Here is a 27,493-nt window from a genome sequence, read left to right on the forward strand (position 1 = left end):
GAGAATGAGAGATTGATTTGTGTTATGACAATGATATTAAAGTGTTATATGTGTTTTGTTGTATTTATGATATACTGTATTTTAACTATGCATCTATCTTGGAGCCCATTTAGGTTTAAGCGGGCTATAGCAGTTTTAAATAAGTAAATTAATGAACAAACAACTTTTTTAATGATGGGGAAGCTATAGAACTAGAGGACATGAAACGAATCTGCAAGGAGGTAAATAAAGGCAGCATCAGGAAATACTTTTTCCTAAAAAGGGTGGTGGATGCCTGGATTGCCCTCCAGTGGCACTGGTGGGGACAAAAACAATGGAATTCAACATAAAGGATTCCCTTACAGCAAAAGAATGGAATCAAAACAAAACTGAAATGACATTCAGAAAAGCATAAAAGTGTGTAACCAACTTTCGCTGAGTTCATCTTTGTGGAAGTATGGAAAACAGCTAGGGCCAAATCTAAATGCAATGACAGAAGCAGGGGAAATTAGTGTCTGCTGCTATGGAGGCAGGCAGTGGATAGATTATTTACATTTTCAATTGTATGTGAAAAATCATGTTTTATGACCTTCCGACCTATGGTAGGGAATGCAGATATAATAGATTTCAGTGGACACCTTAGAAATGAGAATCAGTACAGTGGTTCCAGAGGAGTACATTTGATATGTTGACTTTTTGGTGACTTCAGTGTAAGTGGATTACTGGGATTGTAAATAATTCCTTGGTGATTGCAGGAAAGGGGACATTAATGGTTGTAAAGTAGGGGTGCTCAATGTCAATCCTCGACAGCTACAACCCAGTCGAGTTTTCAGGATTTCTCAAGATCTATTTGAATGCATTACCTCTATTGTATGCAAACGGATCTCATTCAAACTCATTGTATAAATCCTGAAAACCCAGCAGCATTAATAGTGGTATAAGACTAAATAAATATAAAAGCTGATGTGGCCACATTTTGCCTAAAAGGCTGTGTCAGGAGTAACTTAACCAGACAGAAAACAATCAAAAAATAAACTCAAGAAATCACCAATGAATAAATAAAATCATAGCATTTTACATAAGATCATTTCAATGTGAAATAGTGAAATATGTAAATTAATGTTCAATCATGATATAACATTCAAACCATAATAAAAAAATGAACTCTCGTAGAGGGGCATTTTTGTTGTGACATCTTAAATCCGAGTTTAGACTTTTTGTAGAAAATGTCCAAAAATCCAGTAGTGAACATGACTGTTTTCAAAACAGGAAAACGTCTGTCTTTTTGTTTCAAAAATGGCCATTTCCTAGATCTTTGCCCTCAGTGCATCTATCCTTTTGAACTATTAATTATTGAAAACGCAGGTGAGGCTGGACTCATTTAAGAGCACTAGTCTTTGACCTGAGGGCCGCCGCGTGAGCTGGGCAGGATGGACCACCGGTGTGACCCAGCAGCGGTAATTCTTATGTTCTTATGTTAAAAAAACCTGTCCAAATGAAAAATTCACAAAAACCAGCCATTGGAATGTAGGAGGGGCCAGCATTCTTAGTAGACTAGCCACACAGTCATCCCAGCAGAGCAGTGGAACACCCTAGAGCAGTGTTCTTCAACCTTTTTACACCTATGGACCGGTAGAAATACAAAAATTATTTTGTGGACCGGCGGTTGAAGAACACTGTGCTAAGTCGTGGGCCAGACCCCGCCCTTCTCTACCCAATCTCCACTCCAGACCCCGCCAACATAATAGTACTAATTGTAACACTATTTTTTCCATTCATTTTTCATAGATACACACAATATAATCTTATTAAGAACATATAATGGTTAACCACAAATTTAAACTATACAAAGCACACTGACAGCAGATGTAAATTCTCAAAATTGACATAATTCAATCACTAAATTCAAAAATAAATTAATTCCCCCCCTACCTTTGTTGCCTCCCTCCCTCTATGCTATGCCTTGCCTTCTGGCCTGCTCCTGCAAGGCCATTTTATGCCGCCCACAGTGTTATCTTCAGGCTGGCTCCCTCTTCCTCACTGATGCAGTGCACAAAGCTGCGGGAAGCGGCTCCTTGTGCATCCCGCACCTCATCTAGAAGCCATCCCTCTGATGTTGCGACATTAGAGAGTAGGCTTCCGGTTCAGGCACAGGATGCACATAGGCTTTGTGTACTGAATCAGTGAGGAAGAGGGAGCCGGCTCAAAGATAACGCCGCACTGAGTGCACCGTGGACCAGCGGTTGAAGAATACTGTTTTGGGCCTAATGCACATGCTGGCCCTGTGGACTGGCAGGAAATTTCTGTGGACCGGCACCAGTCCACGGACCGGTGGTTGAAGAACACTGCCCTAGAGGACACTGTATAAAATTTTACATAAAAAGTCCCAAGTATACATCTCATCATAAATCTCTTACATTGTATGGGGAGCCCTCCAAAACTCATCCAAAACCTACTGTACCCAACTGTATACCACCCCAATAGCCCTTAAGCCTGCAGATGTCACCCTTGTGTCAGGGACTAAGGAAAGCATATAGCTTTTCTTTAGTCCTCAACACTGCACCAGCTGAGGGATCCTGGAGTGGCCATGTGAAATTGCATATCTCAAATAAAATTACTTAAATGCCAAAAATCAAATGTGAACTTTCTTCTTTTATTTCCCCTCTCGAGATAACTTAGCAAATAAGAGTTTACTCAGGAGCATTTGCACCACACCAAACCTAGTTCCAAAGCCTCCAACTTCACATCAAAACTGTACTTAATTTTATCAGTTCATTATAGCAAACTGTTCTAAAGTAGCAGTCCCAGCAAAGTACAAAAAATACTCTGGATTCTTGTCAGTCCTTGATTAAATACATCTTGTACTTCACAAACAGCAAGTTGAATTCTGTTCCAGATACTATGTCTTCAAACACTATGGTTTCTTGCCAATCTTTGCTTAAATAAAACTTTCCTGGATGGCCAGTTCCGGGCTCTCAAAACCCTTTGGGGTTACAGGTTTAGCTCTGTGCTGAGAATATATATGGCTTTTAGATCCTTCTCAACTCTCTTAGGTTACTTAGTCATTGTCTTAAACTTCAGGATATTCCTTTACTAAAACATTCCTTTACAGCAGTGTGCACAAACACAATCTCTCTCACCTCATATACTGAATTTTATCAGCTAACCACTTAACCTTAAATATATCTCTGGGTTCAGTATGTGAAGGGGCTATCTTCCCAAATACCCCTCTAGTGAGATTCAAGTCAAACTTCTAGATACTGTTCTCATGACTTAGCACTACTTCATAGCCTAGCAATAGGAATGAAAAGAAAAGAAAGGGTTACCGATTCCCTCCCCCACTCTGTAGGTTCTAATACACATAACAAACACTACTTGGAATGTGTTAGCCTTAACTCTCTCTTCATTGGCTTAGCACTATACTTAAAGCATTCATACAAATTTAAACACGCCTTATGTGTCTGCTTCTGGCTCCCATTGCATTTCTAAACTATCTCCAGAATTCACAGAAATATCATCACAATCCATGCGTTCCTCTAACTCTTGGTCAGTTTCACTTCTCCCAGACTCTGATAGCATTTCTATCTCTTGAACCTCTGGCATTTGGTTCCTACCTTGAGTAGAATCATTAGCTTTGTGGAGTCTTAGAAGTTCTCTAGCTGTACTCTCTCTGCCAGCCTTCCTCCCATTAGTGGCTATATATGCTGAGAGCTTTTGCCAATTGCCCTGCTGCAATGGAACTCTCCTGCTTCCAGCAAGCAGTGGAGCTCTTTGGCTTCTGTTTCCAACCAGCACTGGAGCTCTCTGGCTTCCCTTTCCATCTGGGACTGGAGCTCCCTGACTCCTGTTTCCTCATCTGTTATAAGGGAAAACTCCCTCTAGGGATTCAAGATAAAGTTAGACAAGTTCCTGCTGAACTGAAACGTACGAAGGTAGGGCTGGTCTCAGTTAGGGCACTGGTCTTTGACCTAGGGGCCGCAGCGGCAGTTCTTATGTTCCTAAGGTGAGGCAGAAGTTTTCATTGGCTTTAGCACACACTGCCTGCCTGTTTGCATTAAAGCATTTCTCTGTATTTTTACTAGAGATGCTTTTTCTACCCCACCCCCTCTTGTCTCTGACTAGACCAGGAGATGTGGAATATGTGGACTGTCTCCCTTTAACAGGATCCTCAACCAAGAGTGAATAAGCTTTTTCTGCAGGAATATTTTTTTTTCTGTAGCCTTTGGTTTTAGTTGACATCTACAGTTTCTAGGCTTTTCTTCAGTGACAGGGCAGGTTTCTTCATTTTTATGCTGAAATCTATGAATTTTCCTAGTTTCTGACTTCTTGGTCACACTATCCTTTTCTTCTGTACACATGGAATTTTTACCCATAGGGATTCCAAGGTATGTTTCTGCTCCTGTAGAATTTTCAGTCCATTCAATTCAAGGCCCTCTTTAACATATAAAGCTATACCTCTACCAATTTGATCCACCCTATCATGGTGATATATTTTGTATCCCAGTATGACAGTGTCCCATTGGTTATCTTCCTTCCACCAGGTTTCAGATATGCCTATTATATCTATCTTTTCATTTAGTGCAATATCTTCTAATTTTCCCATCTTATTACTTAGTTTTCTAGCATTTGCATACAGACATTTATGTTTAAGTATTTTTTATTAAAGTTTTCAAAAGAGAGTTCAAGTAAATCACATAGCTGTGAAATCCAAAACCTGTTACATGTGCACAATTCAAAGCCCCCCCACCCACACACCCCCTCCCCACCAACATCAATAGCAGCAACATAGAACAATCTGATATGTGGCGTGTGACCCCCTTCATAAATCATCCACGAGCTTGGAGTGTAAGGTCCATCCAAAAGCGTTCCCAAATCTGACAGAAGTGGTGATCTGGTCCCAGGTCAAGGTCACCAGCCTGTCTCCGTTCCAAAATAGCATGCACTATCATCAATGATCTCCATTGACTGTAAGTTGGTGGATCCCGGGATAGCCAATTGGTCAAAATGGCTTTCTTTCCCAGAAGCACAGTCCTTGCTACAAAAGCTGTCATCCCTTTAAATTTTGGTATGGTTATAGTATAATATCCAAATAAGGCTCTGGGCATAGGAGTCCAATATCTACCCCAGAGATGTGTAATATAGTTGCCCAGACAACGCCAGAAGTGAAGAATCAGAGGACAGGTCCAAAGCATATGTCCCAAAGAGGCATGGGCCTATGCGCACTTTAGGCAATTATGAGTAGGGGTAATTTCCATCTGAGCTGCCCTTTCAGGGAAAATGTAAAGCCGCAAAACTACCTTCAATTGTAATTCCCAGTGGGTAACATTGGCAGACACCCTCTTGATGGTTTTCAGCACCTGTCGTATCTGTTGGACTGTCAAAGAACACTGCAGGTCTTCCTCCCAGGAAGCTGCCAAAATATCCAGATTAGGTCCCGCTTGACAATCCCGGAGGCCCAGTAAATGAAATTTAAGAGGGATCATCTGTTGAGCTGAGAGACTAAAGAGCTCAGAGAGTGCTTCATGACTGTCCTCCGTGAGATGTTCAACTAGACTGAACATAATGTTGTATCTGGTAATAAGCAAATATGTCAGTGGCTGGTAGGTCAAATGTGCAACATAATGTTGCAAAGGAAGCCAGGAGTCCATCCTCTGAGTACAATTGGAATAAATATCAGAGGCCCTTTACAGCCCAGTGGTGAAATTAAACATTTTGCAGTCCCGGCACAAATGCACCATTGCCCTGAATGAGCAAATACAGGGAAACCACAGATGACAGCTTAGCACTTTTACAAATCCACCTCCACGTCCGCCTAGCCGGAGCAAAAACAGGATAGTTTGCTACCACCTGGCGGAGCGACGGGTCAGTAACATGTAACAAATAACTTATATGATAAGGACCTAATAATGACAGTTCTATTGAAGTTGCTGTGAAATGAGAAGTACCTCTAAACCAATCGTTAATATGTCTCATCTGGCAGGCCAAGGCATACCAGCAAATATTCAACAAACCATATCCTCTCCTTTCCCTAGGGATGCACATCCGAGGAACTGTCATGCGAGGGTGACATCCCCCCCATATAAAACATTGTAATACCTTAGTAAGATAGGCATTGTGTGTATGAGATAATAGTAAAGGAAGTACCTGAAATTGGTACAACCATTTAGGGAACAGCACCATGTTATACAGAGCTACCCGTCCTGCCACTGAGAGAGAGAATGTGGACCAAATTTGTAGTCATTGTAGCGTATCAACCAGTAAAGGGGAGATATTACACTTGTAAAGAGCCTTGAGATCTCTAGGGATCCACATCCCCAGATATTTAATAGAGGCCATAGCCCATGTAAAAGGAAACTTCCCCACCCAAGACTGTTGCAGGGCGAGTGGGCTAGCCAAAGCAGTGGATTTCTTGAAATTTAAGGTGAACTCCGAATAAAATTGGAATTCCTCCAGAGCTTGTAATAGATGGGGAATGGAGTGACTTGGACTTGTTAATGTAAATAACAAGTCGTCTGCAAAAGCTAAAACCTTCACAGAAAGACCAGAAAAGTCTACTCCAAGTATATCACTGTCCTGTGAGGCAGTACGAAGAAAAGGTTCCAAATAAAGTAAAAAAAGCAAAGGGGACAGGGGACAGCCCTGTCTGGTGCCTCCCTCTATGGGGAAGGGGTCAGTGATTGTGTCATTAACCAGGAGACATGCCTGTGGATTTGTGTATAAAGTCTGTATCGCCCGCGCATACCAACCATTCAATCCAATGTAATCGAGCACCTCAAATAAGTAGGTCCGGTCCACTTGGTCAAAGGCTTGTGCGGCATCTATACTAAGTAACATCATTGGTATATTTTGAGCTTGCGTGTGTGTCAGAGTTAATATCGCCTTGCAGACATTATGGACTGCCTGTCTACCTCTCATGAATCCCACCTGTTCCGGAGCGATAAGATTAGGAAGAAAGAGTGCCAATCGATCTGCGAGTATTTTGGACAAGATTTTGATATCCACATCCAGGAGCGATATAGGTCTATAGGACTCGGGAACCATGCTCTGCCTCCCAGGCTTCAAGATTAAAGTGATTAATGCCTCATTTGCCGTCTCCAGAAATCTCCTTCCTTCAACTGCATGCGTATAGTATTCACATAATGGGGGCCCAATCTGGGAGCCTAACAACTTTAAAAAATTCAGCAGTGAAGCCATCCAGCCCTGGAGCTGAGTGATTCCTTTGGATCTGAATGGCTTTCTGCAGTTCTTTAATAGTAATAGGTGCATTCAGAGAATGCACATCCCACTCTTTCAATTTAGGAAGGCTGGCATTCTCCAAATAATTCTGAATGGTAGCCCCGCTCCCGAGTCCCGCCTGTCGTAGATACCCTTAAAGTAATCGTGGAATAATCACGCTATCTGGTCAGTAGAATGTTGTAACTGACCCAGGCCATCTCTAAGACCATAGACAAAATGCTGTTCCCTTGCCTGTTTGGTCAAACATGCCAACAATTTCCCTGATCGGTTCCCGTAACGATGGAATTGAAACTTCTGGTAAAACAACATCTTAACTGTACGCTCATGTATACATGAATTTAGGGCTGTTTCTATAGAAATGAGGTGTTCCTTGTTTGCACGGGGGACGGCTGTTGAGTATATCGGCATTTAGCTATAGCTAAGTCTCGTTCCAAGCAAATGATGCCTCTAGACAGGCATCTATTGCGATCGATAACATATGCAATACAATCCCCTCTAAGTACCACCTTAGCAGTGCTCCAGAAAAGAACGGGATCCTGCTGGTGCTGACCATTAAACTCTAAAGTCTCTTCCTATTTAGTTGTCAAGTAATTTTTAAATTGATCATCCCGGTACAAGTAACTAGGAAAACGCCAACGTATCGGGCCCCTTAATCCAAATCCCACCTGCACATATATCCATATCGATGCGTGATCAGATATCACCGCAGGGCCAATAATCGCAGAGTCTACATTAAGAAAAGCCCTGCTGGTGGATAGAATATAATCTATTCTGGAAAGTGTGCCATGCGCCCGTGACCTATGTATATAGTCTTTTTCTGTCGGGTGCAGTAGTCGCCACAGATCAACCAGATCCAACGTTGCACAAAGATACGGGATACCTTGCGTCTGGGCCACCCCTGTGGATGTCCCCTGAAAGGATCGGTCACTGTTCGGGTCCAGGACTTGATTATAATCTCCCGCCAGAAAGATGGTTTCTGTCACCCGGTCAAGCAGCATGGCGGTATTTCGTTCAAAAAAGGAGTGATCGAATACGTTGGGAGCGTAAATGTTTAGAAGGTAGAACAAGTACATTCCCATCATCAAATGAATCAACAAATATCTATCCTGTGGGTCACTTTCTACAACCTGGGCCGTAAAGGGTAAAGACTTGCAAACTAAAATTGCTACTCCCGCTCGCTTCTGTGGGGATGAAGCTGCATACACTGTGCCCACCCAAGATCTCTTTAATTTGAAATGTTCTAGATCAGTCAGGCGGGTTTCCTGCAGGCAGACTATATCTGCCTTGTGATGTTTCAACCAAGTCAAAATTTTAGTTCTTTTAATAGGGGAAGTAATACCCGATACATTCCAGAATATAAGTCTTAAGGTATTGGTCATGGCTTAGTTAGGGTGTCAAATATCTTGTCAAACAATAGCAGTTGTCACATAGGTGATCCATCCCGGGTTCCCAGCCTAACCCAGGTGGCAAAAGTATGAGCAGGACCTATAGCCTCCCGACCACTAGTTCAGCTAAAAATTACCGCTCCACATCAGTACCAGGTCCCTTCGGCCCACATTTCCCAAGGAAGGTCACACATCACCCCAAGTACAAAATGCAAAATCCTCTCCCACCCCACACCCACCATCCACTCCCGCCCTCCCTCCCATTTCCCAATCCCACATTCCTAGGCTGTCACAGCTATAGACACCACTCCAAAATAGGTCTAGAGGTGTGTTAGATCACGGGTCGTTGCCACCCTGAGCCCCCATCATATCTTAATATGGGTTACATCCCTGCCACTCCGGCTTCACAGCCAAGTCAATAATTAGGTACTGAACTATATTCCTTCTACCAAACCATTACAAGTATCACAATAGGCTAATGTATACGAAAATAAAACTGCAGATCCAATTAGAAATTCTCGTTCAATAAGTGAGGCTGTGTGGCCAAAGACCCCCCCAAAACAGGGAGTCCAAAAGCCACACCGCAACAATACTAAACATTAGGCAACAGTGCCAATTGGGAACCAAACCATATCATTCAACACTGTCAATTGATATCCTGTGAATGTAGCACATAGGTGTTCAAATAATTTGCTGCCTCCAGAGATGAATCAAAGGTATGCCACTGGCCTTGGTGATGTAGGCATAGAATAGCAGGGTAGATAAACATAAACCGTATCTTTTTGTCCCCCAAGGTGGAGCAAAGTGGGTAGAACAATTTTCTTTTTTCAGTCAATGCCGCTGAGTAATCCTGAAAAATGCGCACTTCCGAATCATCATATTTCAAAGAATCTCGAAGCTGCTTGTACTGTCGCAGTCTTTCAACTTTAAGGTTATAATTAAGCGGTTTAACGATGACCATCCTCAACGTGCTTCTCGAGTTTGCTCTCTGCCCATACTTTGTGCCCGTTCCAGGCAATTAGGGCCCAGGTCCTCCCTCATGGGGAAGGTTGCGTCCAGCCACGTTTCCATGGCCCGCAGTAAACTAGACCCTGCCACCATCTCTGGTATGCCAAGGAAGCGAAGGTTAGACCTGCGTGAATGGTTTTCCAGATCCTCAATTTGCTCTGCTTGCACCCGGGTAAGTGCCTGCAGGTCTTGCAGGGTTTTATCTTGATCCTCCTCATGCGTGTCTTCCAGTTTAGACACACGGGCCCCCACTTCCATGGTGCGGCGGTTAGTGTCTGCTAGCATGTTTTCTAGCTGCTGTAGTTGGTCAGAAAGCCGCTCAATGCCAGGTTGTACCGCTATAGTGACTGCCTGCGTGATGTCCCGCAGCGCTTCAGGCGTGAGTTGACTGACCACGGCTGGAGTCCCCGGCGTCATTTTGTCGGTCCCTGGCGGCAGCCATTCGCAATCTTTTTTAGTGTTGCGCGTGGCCATCTGCGGCACCGGGGACACAAGAAATTTGTCCATGCAGCACCAGAAGAGAACAGGTACCTCCCGGCTAGCTCAAAATCAAGGCTGGGCAGCGATGTGGGGTGATTGGCGATTCGGGGCCCGGGAGCTCAGACAGCACACGTCTGCCTCAGCCTACTGCATCACGTGATTCCTTGCATACAGACATTTAAAACAATGTTTATTATATCTATTTACAATTTGCTCAACGGTTGGCAAGGATAATTTGCAATCTTTAAAATCAGCCTGCTCTGTATTTAAAGAAACCTGGTCTACAGTGGCCTGTATTGCAATCTCGCTATCAGGATTCGCTGTCCTATCTGTTAGGAAAAGCCTGTTGCATAAACAGCCCAAACTTTAAAATATGAGTGATCACTTATTTTTCAGTGGTGGAATCTGATGAATAGGACTGTGTTCCTCTGAGATTGATGGTTTGATGTTTTGCTTAGATTTCAAATTTCAAGTTTATTTGGTTTTGATATACTACTTTAAAATCCAGTGATGAGACTCCTGATGCATGCACTGTAACAGAGAAGTTTCCAATAAAATTTGTGAAATTTCTTCTTTGGTTTGTTGTCATTTTCACTGCTGTTCATCCTGAACTTATACTTCTTGCCATTTGCTGGATCCATAAAGTGTCAAGCTGTAATATCATAGAACATGATTGCTGCAGTTGTCCGGGTCTCACCACGTCTGGGTAGATAGAACCGAAATTTCAGCCATCATACTGTGGCTTTCTTCAGAGTATGCTGTGAAGTCTGCAATTTGTCTTTATATATAGTGGGTCCTCTAACCTGATTGGCTGGGGTTTGAAGTGATTAAGGTAGAACATTTGAATTCTGGAGGGAAAGTCCATTGGCCACAGATTTGAATTGTGGAGGGAAAGTTCGTTGGTACACAAATTTGAATTGTGGTGGAACTAATTGTCGGGAAGAAGGCAAGAAGCAGTGGTGGCGGACCGGGCTTTGAATCGGCGCAGCAGGGAGGGAGGGAAGGAGGGAGGCTGGCAGGCAGAGGCGGTACACGGGCGGGGGGGAGGAGGATTTGAATCAGGCACTGCAGGGAAGGAGGGAGGCAGGCAGCGGTGGTAAACGGGCGGGGGGGGGGGTTGAATCAGGCACTAGAGAGAGGGAAGCAGGCAGCGGTGGTACACGGGTGGGGGTGTTTGAATAAGGCACAGGAGGGAGGGAGGCAGGCAGCGGCGGTACACAAGCAGGGGGGCTTGAATAAGGCACTGGAGGGAAGGAGGTAGGCAGGCAGGCTGGCTTCGGGGAGGGGGTGGGACAAAGGCTGGAAGGCAAGACATAGGAAGGAGACACTGGGGGCACTAAGGACATGGGACGGAGGCACTGGTGACACTATGGACACGGGACGGAGACACTGGGAGCACTATGGACACAGGACGGAGGCACTGGGGGCATTAAGGATATGGGAAGGAGGCATTGGGGCACTAAGGACACAGGACAGAAGCACTGGGAGCACTATGGACACGGATAGGAGGCACTGGGGTACTATGGACACGGGTAGGAGGCACTGGGCACTATGGACACGGGAAGGAGGCACTGGGGGTACTATGGACACAGGACGGAGGCACTGGGCACTATGGACACAGGACGGAGGCACTGGGCACTATGGACACAGGACGGAGGCACTGGGGGCATTAAGGACACGGGACGGAGGCACTGGAGGCACTATGGACACGGGAAGGAGGCACTGGGGTACTATGGACACAGGACGGAGGCACTGGGCACTATGGACACGGGAAGGAGGCACTGGGGGCACTATGGACACAGGACGGAGGCACTGGGCACTATGGACACAGGACGGAGGCACTGGGGGCATTAAGGACATGGGAAGGAGGCATTGGGGGCACTATGGACACAGAATGGAAGCACTGGGGGTACTAAGGACACGGGACGGTGGCACTGGGGGCATTAAGGACACGGGAAGGAGACACCGGGGGCACTAAGGACACAGGACAGAGTCACTGAGAGCACTATAGGCACAGGACGGAGGCACTGGGAGCACTAAGGACATAGGAAGGAAGGAAGGAAAGAGGGAGGGAATAGAAAGGGACAATTGTTGGGCCTGAGTGCAAAAAGAAAGAAATGAAAGGATGCACGGTCAGAAGGAAACGCAACCAGAGACTCATGAAATCACCAGACAGCAAAGATAGGAAAAATGATTTTATTTTCAATTTAGTAATCAAAATGTGTCAATTTTGAGAATTTTATCTGCTGTCTATATTTTGCACTATATTTGTCTATTTTTCTTTAGTTACTAAGGTGACATTGCATATTTTAAAGTCATCTGCCTTGACATCTTTGAAACCTCCCCAAATATAAATGATAGTTAACATTTTCTCTGCGTATAGTGTGCTTTATAGTTTTTTTTAATTTTATGGTTACCATTATGAATTAATAAGTTATTATGCGTACATGAAAAATGAATGGAAGAAATTGGGGGTGGGATTGGAGGCGGGATTGGGGCAGGGCTATAGTGGGATTGGGGTGGGGCTAGGGCAGGATTGGGGCGGGGCTAGGAGAGGGACTGACAATTAATAGGTATCCCCTTTTGATGAAAAAAATAAATGGTCACGTTACTCTTGCAGCTCTGATAGCATCATTGGACTCATTTCCTTAAATTACAAGATCTTGACAAAGCAACACATACACTGATCTTTAAACACAGGATGGGTTTCAATAATTTTTAAATAATTATTTATGACTATGCATGTGATATCATTATTAAACATTAATTTGCATATTTAATTATTTCACATTTGAGATTATTTTATGTAAAATGTTAATGATTTGAGTTATTTATTCATTGGTCTATTTATTGATTTTTGTTTGGTTAACAGTTGCCGTGACACAGACTTGTAGGCAAAACGTGATAACATCGGGCTTTGTGTTTTATGCATTAAAGATTCTTACACTACTACTTTTGTGTGATCATCTGGTGATCTGCCCTCATTGCTGCTGTTGATAGCATCATAGTGCCTGCAGCTCATTTGTCCAATCCTGAAAACCTAACTGGGTTGTGGGCCTTGAGGACCAATAATAAGCACCCTGTTATAAAGGATTTTCTAGCAGTTGCAAGAGAAGAAATTTAAGGGATTTTAATAGAGTCTCTGGTGACCGCAGGTTGATGTTCTACGGGCTCTGGGTGCTGAGATTGTCAGGACGCCAACTTCTGCCAGATTTGACTCTCCTGAGTCCCATGTGGGTGTGGCCTGGAGATTGAAAAATGAAATCCCTAATTCTCATATTTTGGACCAGGTAACAATCTTCCTGAATTCTGTAGAATGTGCCTGTATACCAGGAATACGGCAAAGGTTGTTGCTTTTCTACCTAACCAAATTCTCTCTGACTTCTTAGTATCGCAATGCCAGTAATCCCCTTGCTCACTATGACTCAACAGCGGAGGAGATCCTGCAGCAATGTGATGGTAAGTCAGTGCTTTTATTGAAGGGCCTTTGTTGCTCATCCTCATTCTTCATTGTATAAAGAATGCTTTATTTATTTCTTTATATGAAATTATTTATATAAAATATTTGTGGTACAGGACAGAGCATATACCTGTATCTCAATACACTAATTCCAAATTTCAGGCGTCATACTGCTGGGGTAAGGCATATGTAAACCAGAGAAAAACTAACAGAAAGATGAAAACCAATCTAGCATATTATGGGGCACTTTAACTAAGCTTCATTAGGCACTAATGCATTCTTCATGCAGAAAAACTGCATAATGCAGTACGCACTAAAGTGTTTTGTGTTAGTTTTGCCATCTGCGCACACTAACACCCTAATTCTATAAAAACTCAAAATTTCTGCGCTCAATATTGGTCACATACCCAAATTGTGCACACAATATAACTTAATAACAAGCTAATTAGTGTCAATAATTGGCATTTGAACAATCAATTATTGGCATTAAGTGGAATCAATTAAGGGTTACGCATGTAAATTTAGGCATGAGAGTGGTAGAAAGAGACCAGGATCAACTCAACTGAAAAAACCCCAAAAAGAGAGGCCTGCCCCTACGTAGATAAGATGCCTTTATGTCCACTAAAGCAATTGAACTGTAACAATGAAGCAAATGAGCAACTTTGCATGGCCACCTGCAGCTGTATGCCCAAACCCTGAAGAAGCCAAGTTTGCTGAGAGGACAGCCAGAAACTATTCACATGTGCTGCTTCATTATCAAGTGTGGCTACTGGTTTCCTGTGGCTATCATTAAGCTTCAAAATCAGCTTCACTTTAAAAAAAAAAAAAAAAAAAAAATGTACCCACAGGACTTCTGAAAGATTTTGTCCTGATACTGGCATTCAGTGTTTCTTTCTTGTGTGCGTCATTCTTTTCTGTGATCTTGTATTTTATCCCTGCTCCAGTTTCTGATGGCTTATCATGTTTCAGCATTGTAATTTCTCCTCTACAGCCAATACTGATCCTATGAAATAAATCTGCTATGGAACCCTCAAAAAAATTAAAATAAAATAAATTTAGGCATGAGTCAATAAAGGGTGTGTGGAAATGGGCGGATCAATGGCGGTCCTTTAAATTATGCACTTAATTATAGAATTTGGGCCTCTGTGCTTTAATTTAGGCATGGGCATTTGCACCATGTTTTTGTTGGTGCAAATGGCTGTGTAAGCACTATTCTGTAAACCGTGACTAATTTTAAGTGTGGTTTATAGAATAGTGCTTTTTTTGGGGTGCCATATATAGAATTAAATATTAAGCATGCACTCTTTTTTATGTTTTTGTAGGTTTTTTGGAGATGGCATGTCAGGGTGAAGAATGGGTTTAGATGCACCAATAAGATAGTAAACTGATATTAGCACATTGTCATGCTAATTGATTTGTGCATCCATAATATGAGAGCTCTTAGCACCTCCTAAATAGGAGGGGCCATTTGGCCTTTATCTGCCTTCATGTTTCTGTGTTTACCACAAAATTGTATAAAAATACATGCAAGTACTAACAGATCTAAAGTGGGCTTGGGGGCTGCACAAGAGCAATTAAAAATCACAGACTGGGATATAAATAGAAGAAGGATAAAAACAAAAGGGGAAAAACAAAAAAGGCAATCCAACATAGTCTGCAGTGAAACAGAAACAGTACAAACCAAAACAAAACAAAAAGAAACTGCAAACGAGCATACAAGATGCAGGTTATGTTTATTACACCAATTATTTATTGTGGTTAATGTCACCACCTTTTTACAAACCAGGGGATCCGACACGGTTCGTGTTTCGGTTAACACGCTTTCATCAGGGGTCCTAACAAATAAAGATGAAAATAACTAAAAGTTTCAAATATAAATAAATAAATACATACCTGTAGACCAGGGGTGTCCAATGTCAGTCCTCGAGGGCCGCAATCCAGTCGGGTTTTCAGGATTTCCCCAATGAATATGCATGAGATCTATTTACATGCACTGCTTTCATTGTATGCTAATAGATCTCATACATATTCATTGGGGAAATCCTGAAAACCCGACTGGATTGCGGCCCTCGAGGACCGATATGGGACACCCCTGCTATACACGCTTAAAGATGATATGCATAATAGTGTCTATACTCACACTATTTGGTGTTTGTCTTTATGTATATCATCTTTAAGCGTCTATGTATTTATATTTTAAACTTTTAGTTATTTTCATCTTTATTTGTTAGGACCCCTGATGAAGGCGTGTTAACCGAAACATGGACCGTATCGGGTCCCCTGGTTTGTAAAAAAGTGACGACATTAACCACAATAAATAATTGGTGTAATAAGCATAGCCTGCATCTTGTATGCTCGTCTGCAGTTTCTTTTTGTTTTAAAAACAAAAGGGGTACATATGGGAGAAGACTTTAATTACAGTGCAATAAAAACATATAAGGCGGAGGTGAAAGAAGACATGGTTAAAGATAGCAGTGATTGTAGTGTAGTTGCAGTTAACTAATGATAGATGGTTACAAAAGAAAAAAGGGCTGTACTAACAGTAAGACCAGTTTAAAAAAAAGTATAGATTTCAAGGTATCTTGGGGATGAAGGCTTATTTAAAAATTAAGTTTTTAGGGTACTTTTAAATCTCAAATAGGAGAGTTCTGCTCTAAGGGAAATTGCAAGCGAGTTCCAAAGGGATGGGATAAGTACACTGAAGCAAGAGTGTCAAGCTGAGTAGCTGATCAAAGACCTGAGAAGGAACATAAGAGATAAGAAGATTAAAGAGATGGTATTCCACTGTGTATAACCTGATGTGTAATGGTAAGTATTTAAAAGCAATGTGAGAGAAAAGCTGTAACTGCTGTTCCTCTGCAAACAGTATCTAATTCCTTACGGCTGGGTTGTACCCCTTCTTGCGAGTTATCTTGCAGAAGGCATCAATCATTTTCTAAGCTCCGCCTCATTTTAACCATCTTCAAGCAAGTTGAAAAGTGTCCTTTTCATCTGTTCTGCATTAGATTCTTATTTTCAGGTTTTCACCGTTTTTTACTAGAGGTTTCCCTGAACATAGAAACATGATGTCAGATATAGGCCAAATGGTCCATCTAGTCTGCCCATCCGCAGTAACCATTACCTCTTTATCTCTCTGAGAGATTCCATATGCCTATCCCAGGTCCTTTTGAATTCAGACACAGTCTCTGTCTCCACCACCTCTTCTGGGAGCCTGTTCCACGCATCTACTACCGTTTCTGTAAAAAAAAGTATTTCCTTAGATTACTCCTGAGCCTATCACCTCTTAATTTCATCCTATGCATTCTCATTGAAGAGTTTCCTTTCAAATGAAAGAGACTTGACTCATGTGCATTTACATTATGTAGGTATTTAAACGTCTCTATCATATCTCCCCTTTCCCGTCTTTCCTCCAAAGTATACAGATTGAGATCTTTAAGTCTGCCCCTATACACCTTATGATGAAGGCCACGCACCATTTTAGTAGCCTTCCTCTGGACCAACTCCATCCTTTTTATATCTTTTTGAAAGTGCAGCCTCCAGAATTGTATACCATATTCTAAATGAGGTCTCGCCAAAGTCTTATACAGGGGCATCAATACCTCCTTTTTCCTACTGGCCATACCTCTCCTTATTCAACCTAGCATCCTTCTAGCTTTCGTTGGCACTTTTTCAACCTGTTTGGCCACTTTAAGATCATCATATACTATCACACCCAAGTCCCGCTCTTCTATCATGCACATAAGTTCTTCATTCCCTAAACTGTACCGTTCCCTTGGGTTTTTGCAGCCCAAATGCATGACCTTGCATTTCTTAGCATTAAATTTTAGCTGCCAAATTTCAGACCATTCTTCAAGCTCCGCCAGGTCTTTCTTCATGTTATTCACACCATCCGGCATGTCTACTCTATTGCAGATTTTGGTATCATCCGCAAAGAGGCAAATCTTACCCAACAACCCTTCAGCAATATTGTTTATAAAAATGTTAAAAAGAACAGGCCCAAGAACAGAACCTTGAGGCACACCACTGGTAACATCTCTTTCCTCAGAGCGATCTCCATTGATCACTACCCTCTGTCGCCTTCCTCTCAACCAGTTCTTGACCCAGCCCATCACTTTGTACTTCAGAAGTTCCCAGTAATCCTGGAACAGCTCTACCCGGGAAAGGATAAAGACGTTATAGTGTATAGCTGGGAGGGCAACTCTTTTGAAAGAGGACCTGCCTTCCCTAACACTTTGAAGCTCAGGGTAGATCCTTTGGGAGCAGTGCTCGCCCCTGCTCCATCTCCAGATATAGAACACATACTCAGCTGACTCGTTGGTTCAGCCGAGGGAGATCTTGCTTCACCAATTTGCTTGACTTCTTTGAAGGTGTGAATAAACATGTGGATAAAGGTGAGCCGGTTGATATACTGTATCTAGATTTTCAGAAAGCTTTTGACAAAGTTATCCATGAGAGACTCCTGAGAAAATTAAAGAGTCATGGGATAGGTGGCAAAGTTCAGTTGTGGACTAGGAATTGGTTATCAGATAGAAAACAAAGGGTAGAGTTAAATGGCCATTTTTCTCAATAGAGGAAAATAAATAATGGAGTGCTGCAGGGATCTATACTGGGACTGGTGCTATTTAAGTTATTTATAAATGATTTCAAAATTGGAATGACAAATGAGGTGATTAAATTTGCAGATGACACTAAACTGTTCAAAGTTGTTAAAATCCATATGGACTGTGAAAAACTGCAGGAAGACCTTAGGAAATTGGAAGACTGGACGTCCAAATGGCAGATGAAATTCAATGTGGACAAATGCAAAATGATGCACATTGAGAAGAATAGCTCAAATCATAGTTGCCAGATGCTAGGGTCCATCTTAGTGCCCAAGAAAAAGATCTAGGTGTCATTTGTCACAATTCGTACCCCTGGATAGCGCAGTGGGCCCTGTGACTAATGAATACTGAGCTGGCATGCACCCCACTGACTTGGGGAACCCTTCAGGTTTAACGTCTGTTGCCCGCAATAGGGCTGCGGGTAAGTATTCCCTTTCCTTCTGAGAGAATAAGGACTCAGACAACAAAGCAGGCTTCTAGCTTTTATTCTGGCCAAAAGCCAGATTGTGGTTAAAGCCCACCACTATTTTGCAATGCAAAAATACTTCAAAATAATTTCTAGGAAAAAACAAGAAGCACAAAAGAACAATAGCCAATAAACACAGGCTCTCAGTAAAAGTCAGAATAGTAGTAAGTTCAATTGCTGGTTCCTGGGCTTTAAGTTTAAGTTATAGTCCTCTTCACCAGGACAGCCTCGTGTACAGGTTAATTAAGCAACTTTGTAGGTCCCATAGAAAAAGGTTTCAAAATGGAGTTCTCCCAAAAGCAGCATAAGAAATTGTCACAAACAGTTTTGCATTCAACATGCCCTGAATTCTCCCATAGATCTCAGAGAAGGATTACTATCCCCAAGAGCTCAGAGCATTTCAGTAAGAGCTGTGCCGTTCTAAACAAGCAGCCTTTCTTCAGCTGTTGCCAAGCCAACCACTTCTCAGCTGGTTCAGCTCAGAACGTAATGCAGTGCAATCACAGGAAAAATGTACTCTTATACAGTTTAAACAGCCTCCAAGTTCCATTACTGGTTGTAACTGAAACACTTTCCTAGCAGGCAATTTTCCACAGCAACAATTTCCAAACACAAAAATTCAAACCCCACATTAGCATAAACACTGGCAGCTTCAAAATCCTCACAACTCACTTTTACAGCAACTTATGTCCATGGTTTCAGCATAAGTTCCTAGCTCTGTTGGCCTGACCGGTGTATTCACAAACTCCATGTGTTCAGGCTGCTGCTCCACTGGAAAGGAAGGGATTTCTTCCATCTCCCAATCTCCATTGCTGCTGCTGTCTGGCTGGGGTAAGGGCTCAGGTTGTGCCTTGCACAGCTACTGCCCTGCCTGCTTCTCCCCCTGTTCTCTCACTCTCTGCTCTTTAGGGAGCTCCCACCTCAGTCTTGATAGGGGGATGGGACTACTCTCTCTCCTCAGCTGTGTGTGTTTCTCAATCTCTGCCTTACAGGAGCAGAGTACAATCTGGGATTTAACCTTTTAACTGGATTGGCAAAAGCTAGGCTGAACAAAGTCTTCCTGCATGTCATTTACTGACTCACTCTGGCTGCACTGGTGGAGGTCAGCGGTATCAGGTTCTAACTTGCTGATCTGGTCAGCTCTTTTGCATAAGGGCAAGATATTCCTATTCCTTTTCTTAGGGACAAATAGTTTATTAGCAGTCGATTTGTCACACATTGTAGACAATATGATGAAATCTTCTACCCAATGTGTGGCAGCGGCCAAAAAAGCAAACAAGATGCTAGGAATTATTAAAGAAGGGATGGTTAACAAGACTAAGAATGTTAAAATGCCTCTGTATCACTCCATGGTGCGACCTCACCTTGAGTATTGTATTCAGTTCTGGTCGCCTTATCTCAAGAAAGATATAGCAGAAATAGAAAAGGTTCAAAGAAGAGCAACCATGATGATAAAGGGGATGGAACTCTTCTCGTATGAAGAAAGACTGTAAAAGTTAGGGTTCTTCAGCTTGGAAAAGAGACGGCTGAGGGGAGATATGATTGAAGTCTAGAAAATCCCGAGTGGTGTAGAATGGATACAATTACAAAGAACTAGGGGACACTCGATGAAGTTATAGGGAAATACTTTTAAAACCAATCGGATGAAATATTTTTTCACTTGAAGAATAGTTAAGCTCTGGAACACATTGCAGGAAATTATGGTAAGAGCGAATAGCATAGCTGGTTTTAAGAAAAGTTTGGACAATTTCCTGGAGGAAAAGTTCATAGTCTGTTATTGAGACAGACATGGGGGAAAGCACTGCTTTTCTTTGATCGGTAGCATGAAATGTTGCTACTCTTTGGGATTTTGCCAGGTACTAGTGACATAAATTGACCACCGTGAGGATGGGCTAGATGGACCATTGGTCTGACCCAGTAAGGCTATTCTTATGTTCTTATGTTACATTGCTTAGATGACTGGAGAATCCTCTACCACTGATTGACTGAGTCCCAGGAGTTTTGGCATTATGGATCGCTTGTTTAGGGAGTCTTTGTAAAGGTAAGGCAGCATCTAGGAATGCTGTTGCTTTGTGGATTAAGGAGATGGTGGAGTCAGCTTGTTTGTTGTGGGGAAAAGCAGTTCCTCCCTTTTTTAAGGATTCATTCTAGCAGAGCTCAGACAGCTTCTTGAGCTGAGCACTCATTGGTTTTGCTTCATTCCTTTGATCCTCTTTACAGGCTGAATGTTTACGCCTATCAGGTTGCTGCCTTTGGGGTCTAAATTTTGGAGACAAGTTTGAGAGGGTCCCGCCCTTGACACTGCTTTGGTACTGTCCATCTGTGCCAGTCTAGAGGCATGCTATGGAAGGAGAAATTAGTGCTTACCTGCTAATTTGATTTCCTTTAGTCCCTCTAGACCAGCACAGAGCCTACCTGTTCTTTGTCTCTACTGCTTATGTTTCTCGTCTATACCGTAGTTTGGTCTAAACCAGGGGTGTCCAACCGTTTGGCTTCCCTGGGCCACATTAGCTGAAAAAAATGTTTCTGGGGCCACGCAAACGCTGCAGCAAGACAGAGGAGGGAGCCGGCAAGACGGTAAACACCCGGGGGCAGCAGAGGAAAACACTTCATTGCCCTCTACCGGGGCCACACAAAATGCTTCACGGGGCCGCAGGTTGGACACCCCAGGTCTAAACTATGAGGGAGTGGTTGTTAGGCCAGAGTTCAAAAACAAACAAATAAAAACAGAGAGGTTGAATGATAATTTGGCTGTATGAGTTATGATGCTATTCTCGTACTTTGCTTTTGTATGGAGCATTTCAAGTGGTCACTTATTTAGTCGGGGATGCTCTATGGAGGATTATCCAGACCATTCTGGAATTGACCAGGTCAGGCAGCAGTAGCTCAGGTGTCTCGAGTTTTTTTGAGAGGTGTTTGGCTATTCTTTTCTGTGGAGAGACATCTGCTTGGCTATTCAGTGACTGGCTTCCAAGGAATTGTACAGCCCACTTATAGGTTAAGTCAAAGTTTAGTGGTTCTTGGTCTCCATCTGCTGGTAGGAGTACATAATACCCATCTGTGCCAGTTGAGGGACTAAAGGAAAGCAAATTAGCAGGTAAGCCCTTATTTCTCCTTTGATACCATATATCCTCTGAAGAAGCTAAGGGTGAAATGGATCCCATAGGAATCAGAGGGGAAGATTCCCATTGTGCCTTTAACGATGGTCACTAAACAGGTTCCAGCCAGTTTAGCGTGAAAGTATTCTACCAGCCAGTTTTCAAAAGGGCTGACTGTGGTCTTTTCTGAACTTCCTGGCAGACTCCGACTCTACCATGCAAATGTATTACAGTGAGGTTGTTAATATTTAAACTAGCACACTGGGTGATTCACTATTACCGTCAGGTGATTCTCTATTATCGCTAGATGATTCCCTAACCTCACTGTCCTACATTTGCAGACAAAATTTTCCACAGGTCTGAGCTGTCGTAGTCTAACTTTCTGGTCAGTTCCTGAGTGCTGATTGGCTCAGGCATTAACAGGAAAGTAAGGCTTTTGACAGCTAGCTCAGACCTGCCAGAAAATTTTGCCATATCCCCCCAACATCCCTGACAGGAGGGAAGCCCACTCACTCCTGCCTCTTATGATACTCTTCCCCCTCCCTGACATCCCCATACCTCTCAGTCCAAGGCCTTAGGCGTCTGGGCCACTCAGAGCCTTAAGCCTGTCTCTGGTGCAGCCAAGGTTGCACCGGGAAGTGGAAGGTCTGCCATTTTGAAGAGGCGGGCTTGCTGGCCGGAGGAAATAGGCATCCCTCCTGCCAGCCTTGGACTAAAGGTACAAGGGTGTTGGAGGGGGGGGAAGCGGGAATCACCATCGGCACTCCTGCCGGGGTGAGGGGGGTAGTAAGAGGGTGAGAATCACCAGTGGCAGGAGGGAGTGGGCATCCCTCCTGCCGTCCTTTAATTCTAGGGTCGTTTTTTTTAATGTATGGTGTATTCTATGTGTGTACCGATCGCTATCACCAGTGACTTGTCACATACAAATATGTTCCCGCTAAGCTGCGCTGGCGTGCGCTGGCGCACAAAATATTACATCGCAGCGCACAAGTTTCTCGTCACAGCGCACGGCGTACGGCAGATGGCAGGGCGGCGAGAGGAGAATCGGGCGAGTTGGCTCATAACTTGCTGGCGCCCGATATTTTTAGCTCACAGCGAAAAAAGTTTGCTCACAACACCCGCCCGCTTAGAGGGAGCACTGATAGCAACCCTCTATGACTCTCCGCAAACCTCATTTGCATGTGCGGGTTTTTGAGAATGACTCATCTTTTATAAAATGTTATATTTACACCTGCGACAGCAGCCTGTTGAATTTTACTGCAAAGTTTTGAGAATCTTCCCCTCAGTGCTTAAGAAATGTGCTCATTTAGCCAAAGGATAGACCCATGGATCTCTGAGGTATTTCCCTGTTTTCACCTAGTTACCTGTTGTTTAGTGGATATATAAGTATTGTGTGTCAATACAGGATAGCCCTATTTTGTAGAGGGTATGTTGTCATATTTAGCCATTGCCCCCTAACAGTTTACTTTCTGAGTAAATTTATCCAGATAACTTTGGCCAGTTATATTCAGTGATCTCAGTTAAATTGTCACTGATCTTGGCAAATATCACCCCCATTATGCCCATGTAAGACCATGACACTGAATTCATCAATTTTTTAAAATTTGCATTTTAACTGAATAACTGCAGCTGGTTAATAACTTTTAAAAATGTATGTCATCCGATTCATTTGTATTCTGTTTCTAGTTTGGGCATTTAAATGGCATGCCCCTGTTTAAAATCAGCTTTACAAATCTATAAGGTAGTTTTCCATAGTAGCTTTGGTTCCTTCAGGTCTTCCTTTTACCTTCTGGATTCATCCTAAAAGATGCAGCCTGTCATTTCAAAGACACAACTATCAGGCAGAACCAGTCTATGGGTTCTGAGAGTGATAACTGCAAGTGGAGTACGCCTGTGCAAAATTAACACACTTTCAAAAGCAAAATGAGTAATGTATATATTAATAATGTGGGTAACCTCAGTGTGGAGGGTCAGTGAAGGGACATGTGCTGGGGTTTCATGCCATTTTTAAAGATTTCCCTCGCATTGCATTTTCTCGCCCTAAGAATTTAAAAAAACTTACTAACATCTCACATGTCTCGGGCTGAGAACAATTCTGAAAATCATAGGGTATGTGGACATTGCAATATGTGCTGTAATACGTTAGCCATCTCATACTGGCAGCACCCCCAGACCCATCGGAAGTACCAGCTGAGGAACCAAACATCATGTGAATCTCAGTGGGTCATCTATATAATCATGTGCCCATGTAATTTAATATATGTGGGACGCACCAGCAGGAAAATTAAGATCAGATTATCTGAGCATAAAAGTAGAATCAATACGGCAGTTAGGTCTGCCCCTTTAGTCCCCCATTGTTTAGAGAAGGGCCATGATTTTTACGAGCTTACGTGGTTTGTTCTGGAACAGCTTCCGGGGGACTTTAGGGGTGACAAGATGGCTCATATCCAGCTTAGAGAACAATTCTGGATTTTTCACCTTCAGTCTATGTATCCTAATGGACTCAGTGACAGCATCGAGTGGAACACGATTGTGTAATTTTTGTCCCTCCCTCTTCTTGTGATGATTGGTCCATTTTCTCATGATGTTATTTTTGCTTGGCTTTTAAGTGCGACTGCACTCTGTTCTGTTATCTCCGTCCTCCTCCCAGCTGGCTTGAACTTGTGTCATGTTTTGCCTACGGGTTCCTGATGAAGGGACGCTAAGCTCCCGAAACCGGGCTTGGTTGAACCTGGCATTGGGGTACTGGATTCTTATAGCAAGACTCATGAAGACTTTTTGAAGATAAGTTGGCTGTGTTCATTTTCTGGGGAGTTGGCTAGGGGGGGTTCTCAGAGTGATCTCTATGATTGATTTACACCTGTGTGTTATTAGTTATTTCACTGTGGTTTATCACAAATTTTGATTTAAGCACACGTGAGGTACCCGATGATAGTGTGCAGGCGGGGGTATGTTTGCCTTTGCCTTGTTGTGTGAAGTATTGGAGAAATTCTCCCTTTGCTGACCCTCCACACAGAGGTTACCCACATTATTAATATTTAATATATACATTGCTCATTTTGCTTTTGAAAGTGTGTTAATTTTGCACAGGCGTACTCCACTTGCAGTTATCACTGTCAGAACCCATAGACTGGTTCTGCCTGATAGTTGTGTATTTCAAAGTATCTGTGGCAGTTTTTCTTTGGAGTTGTGTAGTATATAGGCCTGTCATTTCAAGGCATGATTTTTCTTGTTACATATGATTATTTCAGCCATCACTCCAATAAATACAAAAATATCAATGTCGCTATTTCTCAATGATGCAGGTAAATTAGATATGATGGTGGCAGGAGCTGGCACTGGTGGAACCATCACTGGCATTGCCAGAAAACTGAAGGAGAAATGCCCAGAATGCAAGGTAAGAAGATAATAGGCTACAAAAGTATGATATAAATCTCTTAACAAAGTAAAGAGCAATATTAAAAGTCATGTCTACACATAAAGGAAAGGCTTATGTGTGGAAATAGGAAGTTCTCTTATGTGTATTTTGCTCTGTGACTATGGCATATTTATATTGGTTTTTTCCTGGTCATTCTCTCATAATAAATAGTATTAAAAAAAGTGTACCTCGAAATGTTCATAAAAAAATGTATACCTCAAGATGTTCATAAAGCCTGCCATAAATAATTTTCTAGTGCAAAAGACATACTCGTATAAGTCTTGAACCAGTGGGTTATTCTCCTCTAATCTTAAGTTGTATAGAAGGCATCATGTACATTTTTTCATCTCTTCCTCCTTTATCTCTGGGCTGTGCTGCATCTTCTCAGTTTTACCTTCTAAAGGTATTTGACTCATCTGTTCTGATTTCAATTTGTTAATTTTGGATTTTTTTATCCTGAATTTGAGGCTTCTTGGTGTTTCAGAGGTTCACGATTTTTTATTTATTTATTTATTGTTTATTTCTAATATTTCCAGACCACCTAAAACTAAGCGGTTAACAATTGAGAAGCATTCACAATAATTCATACACAATACATTTACAAAATGCATTCAAATAACATTACAATTACATAGCAATCTCATCCCATAAAAATAATTTTGAGAGCTCAAAAAATTTACACATTAGCCATCACTGTATATAAAATGCAATAACCACAGTTTAGAATTCTTAAAATAAATCTACTAAGTAGTTAAAAAAAGCCTCCACAAACAGTTGTGTCTTCAACATCTTTCTAAATTGTAAGCGGTCGGAACAGGTCCTCAGGATACCAGGGAGGGAATTCCAAAATTTGACCCCTGCTACGGACAACATTGCCACTCTGGAAGTAACATACCGGACAGTTTTCTCCGTTTCAGAGGTTAATCTCATTGTACCCTCAGACCTTAAGTTCCTTCTCGGCTGATACACCTCCCAGAAAGATTGAAAGTTCAAAGAAACAGATCCATACAAACTCTGATGTATTACTGACAACATTTTATAACAAACCCTTTGCGGCACTGGAAGCCAGTGCAACTGTTTTAGCACAGGGGTAATATGTTCTGGGCATGAGATTCCCATAATCAACCTCAAGGTAGAATTCATCAATTGCTGTAACACTTTATATCTAATTTTAGTCATTCCCAAATAAAGCATATTACAGTAATCTAAGCATGTCAAAATCAATGCCTGTTGTAACCGGCAGCATCAAGGCAATGGGTCTTGGGCCACTGGTACAAGAAAACCTCTTGTGAGCCACTGCGGGCAGCACAAGGAAAAATAATAAAGCAAACCTCGTCGCTTTTCTAATTTTTCTTTGCAGGAGCAGGGAAGCCGAAGGGAAGGCAAGCAGGGCAGCCGGAGCAGGCTGTGAGACCAGGGTCGCAAGAGTTAGCTCCGCCCACCCCACCAGCGTCACTGGTTGCATCGGGCCCGGGCTCCCCTATAAGAAGAAGGGAGCCAACGGCGCCCAGCCATTCGGCACGCGGCGAAGGCGAAGGAGCCTTGGAAAGGAGCCCAGCAGCAAAATCTAACCTCTTAAAAAACCTCTCTCTACCCTTAAAAAAAAAAAAATTTTCTTCTCTCTCATATTCTCTTCTCTCTCTACCCTTTCAGCTAGCTGCACGCCGGGCACCACTCATACACATCGAGGGATCATAGGAGAAAGGAAATGGAGGCTGCAGGAACCCAGCGGAGCTATCCAGTGTACTGCCTCCGGGAGGCAGGCGTACATATGCGGTCGATGCCAGGAACTGGATAGCCTGAGGAAGGAGGTCGGGAGACTGCAGGCCAAGGTCCAGGAGCTGGAAGGACTGCGCGCCTTAGAGGATACTACCGGAGAGAGTCACGTCACGGAGCAAGTAAGAGACCTCGAGAAATTCATCGAGGAGGCCTGCAGGATGGTGGCGGCACAGGACAAACAGCACATCAGAGGGGAATCAACAGTTGGATGGCAGAACCCACCAGACGCCACGGGAGTAGGACCTTGTGGAGGATCTGCACAGACAGAGGATATGGTGACCCAACAGAACCCAGAGGAAAAATTAGCGGATCGAGCCACGGACACAGACCTGAGACCAGAGAGACAACTGAGGAAGGGGAAGTCTGCAATTGTAGTGGGAGACTCAATCCTGAGAGAAGTGGACAGTCACATAGCAGGAGGGAGAGAGGACCGACTAGTGACTTGTCTCCCGGGGGCGAGAACGAAGGACGTCATTGACAGAATAGAGAGAATCCTAGATGGAGCTGAGACAGAGGAGACAGCGGTGGTAGTCCACGTTGGAACCAACGACGTCAGCAGGAGGAGCTACAACAGGACTACACT

General features: G+C 42.9%; 1 protein-coding gene across 4 annotated transcripts in view; it reads left to right on the forward strand.

Moving 5' to 3' along the window:
- CBS (cystathionine beta-synthase) overlaps nucleotides 1-27,493 on the forward strand; it is a 370,635-nt gene that overhangs the window by 88,059 nt on the left and 255,083 nt on the right. For all 4 annotated transcript variants that reach the window (XR_004539237.1, XM_033942214.1, XM_033942217.1 and 1 more), the window contains exons 6-8: nucleotides 13,244-13,378; nucleotides 13,478-13,547; nucleotides 25,019-25,110. Coding sequence is in view for 3 of the 4 variants with exons in the window: in XM_033942214.1 (XP_033798105.1) it covers nucleotides 13,244-13,378; nucleotides 13,478-13,547; nucleotides 25,019-25,110 (297 nt within the window). In the remaining variant the exon portion in view is untranslated. The remainder of the gene's footprint in view (nucleotides 1-13,243; nucleotides 13,379-13,477; nucleotides 13,548-25,018; nucleotides 25,111-27,493) is intronic.

Source organism: Geotrypetes seraphini, chromosome 4 (genome assembly GCF_902459505.1).
Source record: "Geotrypetes seraphini chromosome 4, aGeoSer1.1, whole genome shotgun sequence".
Taxonomy (NCBI): domain Eukaryota; kingdom Metazoa; phylum Chordata; class Amphibia; order Gymnophiona; family Dermophiidae; genus Geotrypetes; species Geotrypetes seraphini.